The following is a 14,986-nucleotide window of genomic DNA, read 5'->3' on the forward strand; positions in this document are numbered from 1 at the left end:
ATTAGATGGAGTGCATGTGTGGAAGACTTTGCTCTCTCTGAGGATAAAGGAAATCCTGCGTCTTCACCGAAGAACTTGTCAGGATACTAGACTATGACCAACGGGGAGTCTGGATCCTTAAGTGGGAGCTCATGCTGCCTGGCCCGAGTCTGCAGAAATAGAGGCTAGTTGGGGAGTTGGAAGCAGATGAGGCCAGGGGGTAAATTACATGTTTACCATTTCAGGGAGAAACAATAAATTAGAGCCCTGGCCAATGTGCTCAGTGGCGTCGGCCAAGAAAACGTAATTAGGTTGTCTGTGTACTGAATTTCAGAAGACCTTCGCTATGCACCCTTGGAGTTCCTTACTTGGTAGATTCTCAAAGGCACCACAGAATATATAATATATATGTGTACACACACACACACACACACACACACACACACACACTTGTTAGTCCTTACCCGAGGATATTTTTCCATTGATTTTTAGAGAGAGGGGAGAGGGGGAAGAGAGAAAGAAACATCAATATGAGAGAGACACATCGATTGGTTGTTCCCTGACCGGCCAGGGATCAAACCTACAACCCAGGTATATGCCTTGACTGGGAATTGAACCCATGACCCTTTGGTGCACAGGGCAATGCTTTGACCACTGAACCACACCAGCCAGGGCACATATAATATTTTCTTAAACATAGGATACACTGTTTCACATTTCCCTGTTTCTCAAGTCACAATGTAGCTTATAACAGATATAAACACTCAAAGCTGTTATTAAATATCATAACCAGAGTATCTAAGAATTAAGAAAATGTGGTGATGCTAAAAGAAGTGAGGGTAGGGATTTGCTGGAAGGATACAGGAGGAAACTTTCTGGGGTGATGGTAATAGTGATGCTCTCTAGCTTGACGGGTTTAGGTTACACAAAGAACTCAGCACATGTACACTTAAGATTTTATGCATTTCATTATATTAAAATTGTTTCAAAAGATGTAAATTCTGGATTTTAGTTAACGTTATGTATGATGGAGTTAGTTAAGGGGAAGTGTACTGATGTCTACAATTTGATTTAAAATACATCAAATTAAGGGATTAATAGCCCATCAAAGTGGTATGAAAACCTAAACTGAAAACATCTGAACAATCAGTAGCCACAGAAAAAACATTTTCTAACCTTAAGCAGAGCCTTCTGAAAATACAGCTGCCATTAACCCCCATCCCAGGCAGTTTTCTGATGGGAAGACTGACCCCCAGCACCAAGACTAAATTCAGAGGTCTGTTAGCATCACAAAGCCAAACAGAACCCTCCATACTTTCCCCTAATGCTCCCACTCTCCCCTTTTTGCTAAAGTTTAGTTTATTTCTGGTTATTTAGCAAGTTACTCATCACATGCGCGTGTAAATAAACCTTGTATTTTCTGCTGTTAATCTGTCTGTTACCAGTTAATCTGCGGACCCCCACCACCACTGGGCGCAAGTTGGAAAAGTTAGTTTTCCTCCCAAACAATAAATGGATTGATGGATGGATAAAGGAATGAGATTAATATATAATAAAGCAAGTATAGAACAATATTAATGGTAGAACCTAGGTGGTGAATATATGGGTCTGGACTGCAAAGTTGTTTCAACTCTGCTTTATGTAAAAATATAAATAAGATGTTCAGAAAAGTTGAAAGAAAAAAGAAGAAAGGAAAGGGAGGGAGGGAAAGAAAAACAAAATAAACATGGTACTTATTATGACTGCTACTTTATGCCCAAGAGATAGCCAGATGCTAAGGAGGCTTCCCTCATAAATCCAAGCCTAATAACTGATGACAAACTGAAACTAACCATCAGATTACAAGTGCTAGTGCCTGTAAAGGTCACTTTGGTGATGAAAGTACATTAGTGCTCACTGACCTCTTGTTCTGTCAAACAGTAGCCATGCCCTCCCCAAGTATTTCCTGTTTCCCGATGTTCCAAACGGTCAACAATGGTCACTCAAGCTCCCAACCCACTCAACTCAATCAAAGAGGGTAGGTCCCCTGCACCTGATTCCCTGCTTACTGTCTGCAGGGTCACCCTGACTGCAACACTGCAGATGAGGGACACACAGTTCTACTCCTCCCTAGCTCAGGAACAGAAATATGTAGCTCGCTTATGCTCATTTCCTGGAGTTTCAGTGACTAGGTTCTGGTTTCGACTTTCCTTGATTAACTCGTGCTGTATAATACATAGCTGGTCTTTGGCCCTGGTTCCTGGGAGGGAGCCTCTAAGTCCTCGGAATGTCTTTTGTTATCCACGCGGGCCCTCTCAGTTTTTGCTGATGCGGTGACTTACAATGGGCACCTAGATAGTTCCAGGTTGGGAACTGGCCAAACTGAAAGATCAAAAGGGTGATCAGAGGTTTGGGCTGCTGAACCAGGTGGTATCAGCCAGATCTCCCAGGAGGGGAGTGGGATGCAGCGTGAACTTGACCATGGGGCCAGTGATTCAATCAATCATGCCTACATAATGGATCCCAATAAAAACTCTGGACCAGGAAGCTTAGGTGAGCTTCCTGGTTGGTGACAGACAAGGATGTGCTGGTGAGGAAGTGTCCAGAGGCCATGGAAGCTGTGTCTGTGGGACCCTGCCAGATCTCACCCTGTGTGTCTCTTCTTTTGGCTGGCTCACAATGGTCATTCTAGGGAATTACTGAATCACAAGGGGTAGTAGCAACCCCCCAATTTGTGTTATTTTGTCAGAAGTGCCCATGACCCAGGACTCGAGCTTGTGCTGGTGTCTACAGTGTGGGCACCATGTGCAGAAGTGTACCTGGAAGTCAGTGTCAGAATTGTATTGCAACAGATGATCTTTAAAAGACATCTGCAGATCAGATTCTAAATAAGTGACTTCATTGTTTTGAAGAATCAAAGCCAATGTAATTTTTTTTTAAAGAAGAAAAAGGTGTGATTATTCTAGCACATAGAATCAAAATGAACAGACAAATGCCAGGAGTGGACCTTGACAGGATCATGGATTCATTTATTTAATCCTCACCTGAGGATATTTTTTCCATTGCTTTTCAGAGAGAGTGGAAGAGAGAGGGAGAGAGAGAGAGAGAGAGAGAGAGAGAGAGAGAGAGAGAGACAGAGACATCGATTGGTTGCCTCCCGCACACACCCAGACCAGGGCCGGGGATCAAGCCTGTGAACGAGGTACGTGCCCTTGGCTGGAATTGAACCCAGGACCCTTCAGCCCATAGGCTGACACTCTAACCACTGAGCCAAACCAGCTAGGGCACAATCATGGAATTTTAAAAATTATAAAAACAAGTTGAGGACTTCCACAGAAAATGGAATATGGATTCTATACTAAATGACATTATTACTGAACCAATGTTAATCTTCTTCAGTGTGATAATGGCCTTTGGGGCTGTTTTCTTTGTTCTGAAGAGACACCAGCTGAAGTATGTGGGGGTTACGTGTTCGGATGTCTGCAATTGACTTGCAAATGGCTAAAAAAAAGTGCCTGTGTGGAGAGAGAGAACTGACAAATTTAAGTGAAGGTATATGGGCATTTCAAGTACCATTTCTTCAACTTTTCAGTAAAATTCCGGTTTGAATTTTTTAAGATAAAAACTTGGGAAAATGCATCAGCAAAGGTAAAATGAATCAACAAAAGGTGGTAAAAATTTAAGTCACTGAAGCTGGGAGATGGGCATATAGGGGTCACATGCTATTCCATTTTTGTATAGGTTTGCATTTTCAAAATAAAATGCCTTTTAAAAATAGTATTAAGGAAGGTTTTATGCTTTGAAAATACATACAAGTATCATTAATTTATAAAACTTTCTAATCTATACTTAAGTTTGTTTTCTTGGTTCCTACTTAAGAAATTCATTCTTTTGCCTGAAATATTATCCATCCACTTCCTAAGTACAGATTATTTTCTGCCCCACCCCCACAATTTCCTCTGTACACTGTGCCAGGATGTCAAAAGATAATTAAAAAGCAACCAAGGGCCCTGGCCGGTGTGGCTCCATGGTTAGAGCGTTGGCCCTCAGACTGAAGTTGTGAGGACCCACCAAGACAGAGGCAGGCCCCTAGGCCCCGGGGGCAGGACAAAAGGCATACATGAGTGACTCAGTAAACTGCAGGGGTGGAGGCAGTTCCAGGAATTAACTTAAACCGGTGGGTTTGACAAATACCAGGTGCACTCAGGCTTCAAGCGCCTGTGGTTGAGAAACATCCTGAGCTCACCCTTCCTGAAGAATTTACAACCCTTACAAGGACAATGATTGCTTGCTCACTGTAACCCTATATAAGCTTGTTGTAAATTTAGATCAGGGTTCGAGTCAGAATTCCACTGCGATGGATACGACCGAACCCCAGCTAGCTGGAATAAAAGTCCCTTTTGCTGATACATTATCAGCTCTGGAGTGATTGTTTTTCCGTCGCATAGGGGATCTGATTCTTGGACATAACAAAGTGTCTCAAAGGGGCACCTACCTGGGTTGTAGGTTTGATCCCTGGCTCCAGTTGGGGCGTGTGAGGGAGGCAAACAACTGATGTGCCTCTCTCACATCAATGTTTATCTATCATCTATCTATCTATCTATCTATCTATCTATCTATCTATCTATCTATCTATCTACCTACCTACCTACCTACCTACCTACCTACCTACCTATGTATCATCATTTATCCCTCCCTCTCTCCCTCCCTCTCTTCCTCCCTCCAAAAGTCAATGGAAAAAATATCCTCAAGTGAGAATAAACAAACAATCAAGGTAAGCCACAGCTCCTGCCCTGCCATGTAGCTGTAAAACACGGTACGCATATAAGGACTGGATTGCCATCTACATAAAAACGGACCTGATGAGGGAAAATCCATGTGGGTTGGAACTTCTTATATAGGTGGGACTCAAACTGGGTATATTTCCCTCCTGGAGGGAGGAAGAGACTAAAGGAAAAGAAGCCAGCCAGGATCCACCAAAATGAGCGAGACGTTAGGTGACAGGCCAGCCTAGGACAAGACAGGAATAAGAAATGTCAAAGGAGGTGACTACCTAGAAACGGGAACAAAAGAGGAAGGAGTCAAAGCAGACTGCAAGATTTTAAGCCCTGAGTCCTGAAACACAGCGTTGATGACAGAAAAAAGGAAATTGGGCGACGCGTCTTGTTTGTATAGAAATAAAGGTTAATTCTTAGGCATGTTGAATTTAAACTGGCATTTATGCCCTGCTTCACACCTTATGCTCGAATTACTTGTAAGTTGCCTGATCGCATTTCTCATCTGCTGTCCTCTCTGTCTGGAAGGTTCATCAGACCAGCCTTGCCCACAGGCTCACTGACTGTGCCGAGGGGCTAACCTGGTTGTGTGCCTGCCTGCCTGAGCTAGGAATCCATTGGAAGCCAGTAAGTACCAGCCACACCTGCTGCTCTCCAAGCCCCAAGTCCCCCTCCTCTATGCACCAGGGGCTCAGAGATAAACACTTGTGGGACTCCTTCAGACTTTATCCCTCCACCATCCTTGTTCACTGCCTAAAATGTCAGTTCCTCTAGTCACTTTTCATCCTTACATTCTGCTCCCATACTGTGCTCCACTGTCCCCTATTTGCACCCACTTGCAAAAACTGGAGATTGTCCCACCTTTGGTGGACTACATCTGGTTCCATTCCACACCCTGCCTGGTGGACTAAGCAATGGCCCCAACTGTTTTCCCACCTCGCTGTGTCCACTCCCTTTGGCAGTGTTTCCCACACAGACCCTAGCCCTGGCCATGTGTCTTGCTTGGGAGTGAGACAGCAGAGATCTGAACAACTACACACCGGAGCTTCCTCTCTCACTGCTCTTGGTATCCTGTCACCATGTTCAAATCAGGGCTAGCCAGCTGTAGACGAGGGGACTGGTGGAAAAGAAACCACGACACCCAGCAGGGGGTGACAGATGCAGGACTGAGCCCCCCCCCCCCCCCCCAGCTTAGCCTGGCCCAGATCAGCAGAACTGCCCAGCTGAACCCAACCAATCGCCATTAAATTTCAGGGCGGTTTGTTGTTTTTGAAAAGCTAATTTATATAACCCAGAGGCTAAACTATGCTGGACAAAATTTTATACAGCAGAGCAGACTAGTGCCAGCCATTTCTACCTCTCCTCTCTATTCACACCCACCCTGCCTATTATGTAACAAATGTTCTACACTTCATGGGAGAGAGAAACAGATAACTTTTTCAGTTCCCAGCCTCCCCACTCCTACTTACCCACATCAGGACCTCTTGGCCTCCCTGACCTGTAGAGGAGTCACTTGTCCCACGTCCCCAACCCAGCCCAGACCCCCAGACCTGTGCTCTGGATCTCATCGCCCTCCTCACTCCCTCAGTTCTCTCCTTCCTATCCCCATCTCCCTCTCACCAGCATTTAATGTCTCCCACATTAAAAACACCACCAATGACAGCAACAAACATTCTCTCCCTATTCCATTAAAGGCAGACCTTGTTTATTGCACGTAACTTTCCTGCGCTTCACTGGTGTTGAGATTCCTTACAAGCTGAAGGCAAGACCCTCCACAAGGAAAAAGATCGTGCCTCGACTCACGGGGGCGGCCTGTAACTGCACAGGCAGTGTCTTCAAGGTGCGCCTATACTGCTGTTTTCACTTTCTCAAACCATTTGAAAATGGCTTTTTGATGTTTTTAAAAACTTTTTCACTTCCCCTTCATTTCTTAACTGCGATCTGGCTTCCACCTTCCTTGCCAGTCCACTGCCACCACCTGCTGCTCTCTACTGCTACATCCTACGCACAAGTTTCTGTACATCTCGCTCCGTCTCAGCAGCATCTGGTAACATGCTGACCATTCCCTCTTTCTTGAAACATCTCCATCCCCTTGGCTGCTGTGTCGCCAAATCCCCTTGCCCTCCTCATGCCCCTACAGTGGGCCGTTTTAGCTGTCTCTGCAGTTCCTTGTCCTCTGCCTGGCCCTTAAATGTCGCTTTTCCTCAGGACTGCATACCCAGCCTCCTCGCTGAACACACTCTTCTGAGGCGTCTCACTCACTCTCCATCAGCACCCAGGCTGCTGGCTCATCAGATCTGCGTTTCTGGCTTCGCTCTCTCTCCCTCTCCTGAACTCTGCATCCACATATCCAATGGCCGAATGGACAGCTCCACTTAGAGGAGCCATGGGCACCTCAAAGTCAGTGTGTCCTCAACCAAACTCATTATCTTCCGCCCCAAATCTGTTCTTCCTCCCAGCTTCCCATGTCAGGAAACATCCGGAAATCATCGCAACCCCACCTCTCTCAGCTCCTCTTTCTTAGGCGTATAAATCACCAGGTCCTGGAGCGTCTGTCTCCTGAGCTGAACACCACTGAAATTCATCCACTTTCCTCTAGGTTCGTGGCCACTCCTCTACCTCAAGTTACCACCTACTCTTGCCTGGATGACGGATCAGCCAGTCTCTGTATTGCTCCTCCTATTTTAACTCCTCCAACTCATTTTCCACACTACAGCCAAAGTGGTCTATCTAGGATGCAAATCTAATCATTTCCTTCTGTGGATACTGTTTTATTCAATCTTGAGTCTCTGGTACTTAGCACACAGTACACAAGGCACATAATAATCAATAATGTCTATTGGCTAACATGGATAAATTACTGAAATGTTTAGTAGATCAACATTTGTACATACAAACTAAAGACGTACATTGCAAAGACTGACATTATGAAATGTTAGTGCGAAAAGCCCAGTTTGACAACCAAACAGCAATACCAAATTTAAGCAATTTATACAATCTTAGTCTTAAAACAGTAACTACAAGGTTTACATCAAACTCTTAAAAATTACCACTCTACCCCCTCCCCTCCATGCAAAGAAATTAGTTGCTTTACTTTCCAATAGAATAAAATGAATCTAAACATTCAACATTTACTTACGTGCAAAGAATTGACTGATCCTCACGATCTAGAAAACAAAACAAACAAAAGAGAAAATGATCATTTGCCTGGTTTTTAAAATATTTGATATAATAAAGTTAGAGTAATAGCCTATAAAATAGTAGTAACTGTATGCCTCTCAGGTCACATTAACACTTCTCCAACCCTATTCTATCGTCCCAAATCCAGTCAAGTTCACTTATTCTTTCAACAAATTCTCTGGGAGAAAATTACAAGCCAGGCTTAAAAGACTTTATATGCTTACCAACCTTAATTCTCAGACCCTTCTGCTTATCAAGTTCAGCTGGGCAGTTTTATAACCATGTACTTCCTGGAACTCCACCTTTGCTAAGTCATTTTAAGGGGCTTTAGGGATTGAAAAATCCAGCTTTAAATAAATTCCCTAGGCAATTCTGAGGCAGGGCCACGTTTGGAAAACCAATGCCTTTCAGAATGGCTTCAAGAATACCAACAACCAGTACTAATGTGATTTACAGGAGAAACAAGCGAGCAGCAATCCCTGAGTAGAAAAGAAGGCTGAAGGTGGATAAACATCTACATGAAGTTTAGCCACTGTCTCAAGTCAAAATGTTATAATACCAAAAATAAGGAAAGCAAGCACAAGGGAAAAATCCAACATGATTTTAAAGTGATTAATGATTCAAGTATTCAACTCAATTTTTTAAACAAGAAGGTGAAACTCAAATCCACATCTATGTGTGGACAAAACCACCAGTGTAGGATGTAGAATTTCCAGTCACTTACAAGCATCACCATCTCTATTTTACAGATGAGAAATGTTCCCTGAGGTCAGGTAATCCTCCCAAGTCACACAGCTCCTGAAGGGTGAGAACCAGCTCGGTTTGCCTCTAGCGCCTCTGTTCTCAACTCTACTAACCAAGCTCGCCATTGCTTCGGAAGGTCATGGGGCCTGGCCCAGGTAGCTTTCTTGTCACTCCCTTATGCTGGGCTTGCTTTCCCTCATCAGGTGCCCATGAGCATCTCACAGTTCACACATAAATAAATACTGTGAAGGAGAAATAGTTAATTCACTAAGTCATACTCTTTTCATATACAGTAGTACCTCAGTTTTCAAACATCTCCGTTGACGAACATTTTGGTTTACGAGTACTGTAAACCCGGGAGTAAATGCTTCGGTTTTTGAACACGCTTCAGAAGTCAAACATGCGCGGGCAAGATCCGGAGGCCTAGCTGTCGGCCGTTGATCCCTCGGTTTTTGAACGTTTCAAAAGTTGAACGGTCTTCGGAACGATCACATTCGAAAACCGAGGGACCGCTAGATTAGCAAAATAGGCAAATTCATTCATATATTCTATGTATAAACTGAATTATATCACTGCCTGGCACCTTAAGCCCAATTTAATTCCTAATACAGGCACGCCTCAGAGATACTGTGGTCTGTTCCAGACCACTACAATAAAGTGAGTATTGGAGGACATAAGATGGCGGGTAGGTAACAGCTGCACCGCCGCCTCCCGCAACCACATCAAAATTACAACCAAAATACAGAACCACCGTCACTCAGAGCCTCCCGAAATCCAGCTGAACAGAAGCCCCACAACCAGGGAACTGAAGCAGCACCGAGACCGGTAGGAAGGCCGGGGACGCCGGCAGATCGGGGCTGAATTGGAGACTCGCCACAGGCCCACACCAGGTGCCGCGGGTTAAACACCAGAGGGACATCTCGGCGGTGGAGGTTTCCCAGAGGAGTGAGGGGTCCCAGCCCCACAACAGGCCCCCAGCCCAGGGCTCCAGGGCCAGGAAGAGAAGTCCCTACACCTTAGGGCTGTGAAACCAGCGGGGACTGTCCCTGAGGGTTGCAGAGGCTGCGGGAGCCCCAGCAGCTCCTCTTAAACGGCCCGCGCACGGACTCACTCGGACGCTCCCTCTGAGCCCAGCGCCGGGCAGCAGCCTGAAAGGACCTGGGACACTCGGGGAGGAACTAACCTGCCTGAAGTTGGGGCGAGAGGTGGAGGGGCGGATTCCTCCCAGGCAGAAGGGCTGGCAGAGGCGATGGCTCCTTTGGCGAGTCCTCCCCGCACACAGCCGGCAGGCAGGCGCCATATTTGAATCACCCGCACCTGACTCACACCTTTGGCCCCGCCCCGGTGATTCCCGGAGGCCCCGCCCCTCCCCACCTGCAGCTCATCCAGGCCATTTCCAGGGGCTTTTCTGTGCAAGTGGCCTCTCCAGCCTCATGCTTAGGACTTTCCTAAAATCTCTCAAACAAGCAGCAGCGGGCCCCATACTGCTTGATAAGTGGCCCCAGGCCTGGCACTAGCGGCAGCCTGCACTGGCTCATAGCTTGGCCTCTCCTGGACAACGCCAAGCCCAGCACAAGTAGCAGCCAACTACGGTTTGCTGTGTAGCTCATGCTGGGTGGCCCTGGGCAAGGCACTGGCACAGGCTGACTTTGCGCCTCCCGGGAGGCCCCAGAGACAGTGCACTTGGTGGTTAGACTCAACCACACTGGATTACAATCCTACTACATCCACGAGTGACACTCAAGGGGCCCACTTGGTGAATACCAAAGCCCCACTGAAGTAAATCCTGCTTCACAGGGGTGTCTCCAGCACAGCAGCTCTTTGGCTGTAGTTGCAACTGGTTCTCATAGCTGATTGGCTGGGGGGTGAGTTACTCCCAGTGATGCCAACAGCAACCAAGGCTCAACTACAACAGGACAGAGCACACAGCCCACACAGGGGAGCACCTAGAAGGCCCAGCTAAGGTGACTGGGGAGGCTGAACCACTGGACGCCACAAGATACCGACTACACAAAGCCACTCTACAAATTCCAGGAGACACAGCAGCTCTACCTAATACATAGAAACAAACACTTGGAAGCAGCTAAAATGTGGAGGCAAAGAAACATGTCACAAAGGAAAGAACAGGAGAAATCTCTAGAAGAGGAACTAAATGAAATAAATCCAAGCAAGCTAACAGATACAGAGTTCAGAATTTTGTTTTTAAGGATGCTCAATCATATTATTAAGAAAATAACTGAGACCATCGATGACCTAATAAAGTACCAATTAGAAATGAAGGCTACACGAACTGAAATGAAGAATAATTTACAGGGAATCAACAGTAGCGTAGAGGATGCTGAGAATCAAATCAGCAATTTGGAACATGAGGAAACAAAAAACACCCAACCAGAAGAGCAAAAAGAAAAAAGAATCCAGAAATATGAAGATAGCATAAGAAGCTTCTTGGGACAACTTCAAGAGGCCCAACATTTGTATTATTGAGATGCCAGAAGGAGAAGAAAGAGAGCAAGAAATTGAAAACCTATTTGAAAAAATAATGATGGAAAACTTCTCCTACCTGGGGAAAGAAACAGACTTACAAGTCCAGGAAGCACAGAGGGTCCCAAACAAGAGGAACCCAATGATGCCACAGCAACACACATCATAATTAAAATGCCAAAGGTTAAAGACAAAGAGAGAATCTTAAAAGCAGCAAGAGGAAAACAATTAGTTACCTAGAAGGGAGCACCCATATGACTGTCAGCTGATTCCTCAACAGAAACCTTGCAGGCCAGAAGGGAGTGGCAAGAAATATTCAAAGTGATGAAAAACATGGAACTACAACCAAGATTGCTCTACCCAGCAAAGCTATCATTTAGAATTGAAGGTCAGATAGAGAGCTTCACAGATAAGAAAAAGCTAAAGGAGTTCATCACCACCAGACCAGCACTACATGAAATGTTGAAGGGTCTTCTTTAAGAAGAAACTAATGAACAAAAGAATCTGATGAACTATATAGAGCCAGAGACACTGACACATGCAACAGCAGATCATATATCAGAGGAAAGAGGGAAGGGGGGTGGAGGGTGGGAAGAGATTAACCAAAGAAGTTATATGCATATATGCATAACCCACGGACACAGTCAATAACAGGGTGAAGGCCTGGGGAGGGGATGGGAGTCAAGAGGAGGGGGTCAATTGGGGGGAAAATGGGACTCCTGTAATACTTTCAACAATAAAGATAAATTTAAAAAAATAAATAAATAAAAAATAAACTGAGTATTGCAATTAAGCAAGTCTTAATCTTTTTGCTGGTGGAAGGTCTTGCCTTCAATTTGCAAAAATATGCAACATCTGTGAAGCACAACAAAGTGCAATAAAACAAGGTAAGCCTGTAGCTCCTACCAGTTTTGTCTTCCTTCTGGTTGCTATAGGCAGCTTTCATAGTGATACCATTGTAATAATCTGGTTATTATTTAACAGGAATTGAGGAAGGGGAAGACTAGATAATATAGGCATGCCATTTATATAGCTTTGCCAGAAGCTGCACAGTTAACATTTTCCAAGTCTGTTCCCACTAAATGATGGGGAAAGGAACTGAACAGAGGCAGTTAAGTGCATGCCCAATGAGGTCTGAGTGACATGGGAAGGTGCTTACCTGTCTGTCAATCACACCCGGGAACAGGTAATTGGCCAGAATAGGCATGGCCACTTCAAGGGTGCAAAACCTGAATATTTAAACTTCTGAACAAAGGAGCGTGCTCTCTTGGTTTTTATTGTTAGCTCTTAGCTCTCTTGCTTGCTTACAGTCCTGTGACTCCTGCTGCAGGGAGCATGCTCCTCTGCCGTGAGCCATGTGGGCTCCACACAGGGACTGATGGACTTTAATTAGCCTGAATGCTGAACTGGACCTTGCTGAAACATGGAACGGAAGCTCTGGACACTGGCCCTCCTTCTGGCTCTACTGGAACCCCAGCAGCACTTTTTTCAGGACTGGGTTAAGGGGCCTGGGACACTGCAACCCGAGGAAATTAACTCCACACAAATAAAGCCTTTTACCACATCTCATTCTCCTGTGGGGGCTTCTGAAAATGCTTATTTCAGTGGTACCCCAAGAACCTCATGCCCACTCGTGTCTGGGAAATCTGGCCCACTAATTCCTCCGGCAACACCAGTACACGGTGTCTGCCTCCTTTGTCCATTCAGTTTCCCAGGGGCCACACCATATCCTTTCTTCCACATGCTCCGCCCAGATCCACAACTACTTGGATGTCTCCACGTGTCCTCTCCCTCAGAGTCCTCAGTTTCCTTTTCTGAGCCATATTTTTGAGTTAGGCAAACAATACTGCCAACTGCCTGCCCAGTAGAATGTGCTGCCTGAGATCAGAAACTGTCTTATTTCTTTATTCCCAGAATTAACAGCTACCCTTAGGTCTGCTGAGAGAAATTCAGCCCTAGGGACCATGCTGGGCACTGGCAAAACAGTGGGAACTGGAATCTTCTGTTCTCGTTCCAGCTCTGCCTCAAACTGACTAATGTGTCTATAAACGAGGCCTTGATTCCTTGCTGGTTTCAACTTTTTTACCTATAAAACTAGATTTTAACAAGTCTTCACTTATTCACCCTAAATATGAACAGTCAGACCCCTAAATTCTTCTGGTCTGAGCGATTTCTATAGAATTCCATTACACCAAGCTTTTTTATGGCTTTTGTGAACTGGTTTACAGACTTAAAGAAATTGAAACAAAAAAATTAACCAATATTAAATTGCCCCTTAATTCATTCAGAATGGCTTTCTTCCTGCATCTGTACATGCTAGTACCACTGTCTGAGATTTGAGGCCTACACAGCCACAACCTACCCTTCAAATCTGCTCCCTACTTCATTCCCCATGCTTCTCACCCCCCACCCAACCAAAACCAAAACCAAACAACTCTCCTAGTGAGACTTGTCTATTCTCGTTGTTCATCTGCCTGACTTTGGTCCTCAGTCTCACTATCAGTACAACAAGGGGAGGGGCTTCATAACCTCCAAGATTCTCTCCAGCTATGACTGTACCACTCCTACTCCTCCTTTCTGCTCCACTCAATTCTCTGCATCCTTCAAGGACCAACTTCAGCACTACAGTAGTTAACACAATGATCTTGAAAAACCTATAAACGTGGCCAGACACAGCCTTATATTGATATTTAAGGGAAACAATTTTAATTTCAAAAATGCAAATAGCCTTCTGAAGACTAAGGACTCATCTAATAACTCATATTTTCCAAAGCACCTCCCCTAAATCACATACCACTTATGGAGACATTCAATAAATCCATGACAAATTAAATCATATTTTCAACAGCGAAAATGGTTTCAAATCAATGACTTCAGCTCTTACTTTAAGAACTAGACAAGAGCAAATCCAACCCAAAGTAAGCAGAAGGGAGGAAATGATAAAGAAATCAATGAAATAAGAAACAGAAACGAGAGGGACCCCAGGGGAAACCAAATTTTAGTTCTTTGAGAAAAGTCAATGAAATTGATATACTTCTAGCCAAACTGATCAGGAAAAAGACATCAATTACCAATACCTGAAATATGAAAGGCAACACCACTACAGATCCCAGGTACTCAAAGGATAATATGGAAATATTAGGAACCACTTTATGTCAAAAAATTTGACAACTAAGATGAAAGGGATAATTTCTTGAAAGACATAAACTATTAAAGCTCACTCAAGAAGAAATAATAACCTGAATAGTCCTATATATATTAAAGAAACTGAATTGGTGAAACTAATATATGCCAATTATCTCTCAGTAAAAAAAATAAATTCAATTTCTAATTAAAAACCTTCCCATAAAGAAAACATAGCTTCACTGGTGAATTCTAAAAAACATTTAAGGAAATAATACCAATTCTATACAAACTCTTCAGAAAAACTGAAGAGGAAAAAACATTCTAAAAGATAAGCTTTACCCTGATATTAAAATCAGAAAAAGACATTATAATAAAAGAAAATGACATACAAATATCTCTCCATAAAAAAGGGCACAAAAAGTCTTTTTTTTTTTTTTTTTTTGCACAAAAAGTCTTAACAAAATGTTGGCAGATCAAATCCAACAATATATAAAAAGGATAACACACATGACGAGCAAAGGGTGTTTACCCTGGAAATGCAAGGTTAGCTCAACATCCAAAAGGCAAACAATCTAACTCACGGCATCAACAGACTAAAAGGAACACCTTTATAGAACACCTGAATAGATGTTGAAAAAGCACTTGATAAAATTCAACATCCATTCATGACTAAACAAACAAACAAAAAAGCCTTTAGTTGATAACATCCTCAACGGTAAAAA

At 44.1% G+C, this 14,986-nt stretch overlaps 1 protein-coding gene across 3 annotated transcripts in view; it reads right to left on the reverse strand.

The window, feature by feature from the left end:
• Window positions 1–14,986, reverse strand: part of MYH10 (myosin heavy chain 10) — a 131,073-nt gene that overhangs the window by 93,844 nt on the left and 22,243 nt on the right. For all 3 annotated transcript variants that reach the window (XM_081161901.1, XM_081161902.1, XM_081161903.1), the window contains one exon: window positions 7,873–7,900. In XM_081161901.1, the coding sequence (XP_081018027.1) occupies window positions 7,873–7,900 (28 nt within the window). The remainder of the gene's footprint in view (window positions 1–7,872; window positions 7,901–14,986) is intronic.

This window comes from Miniopterus schreibersii (assembly GCF_964146895.1).
Source record: "Miniopterus schreibersii genome assembly, chromosome: 16".
NCBI lineage: Eukaryota > Metazoa > Chordata > Mammalia > Chiroptera > Miniopteridae > Miniopterus > Miniopterus schreibersii.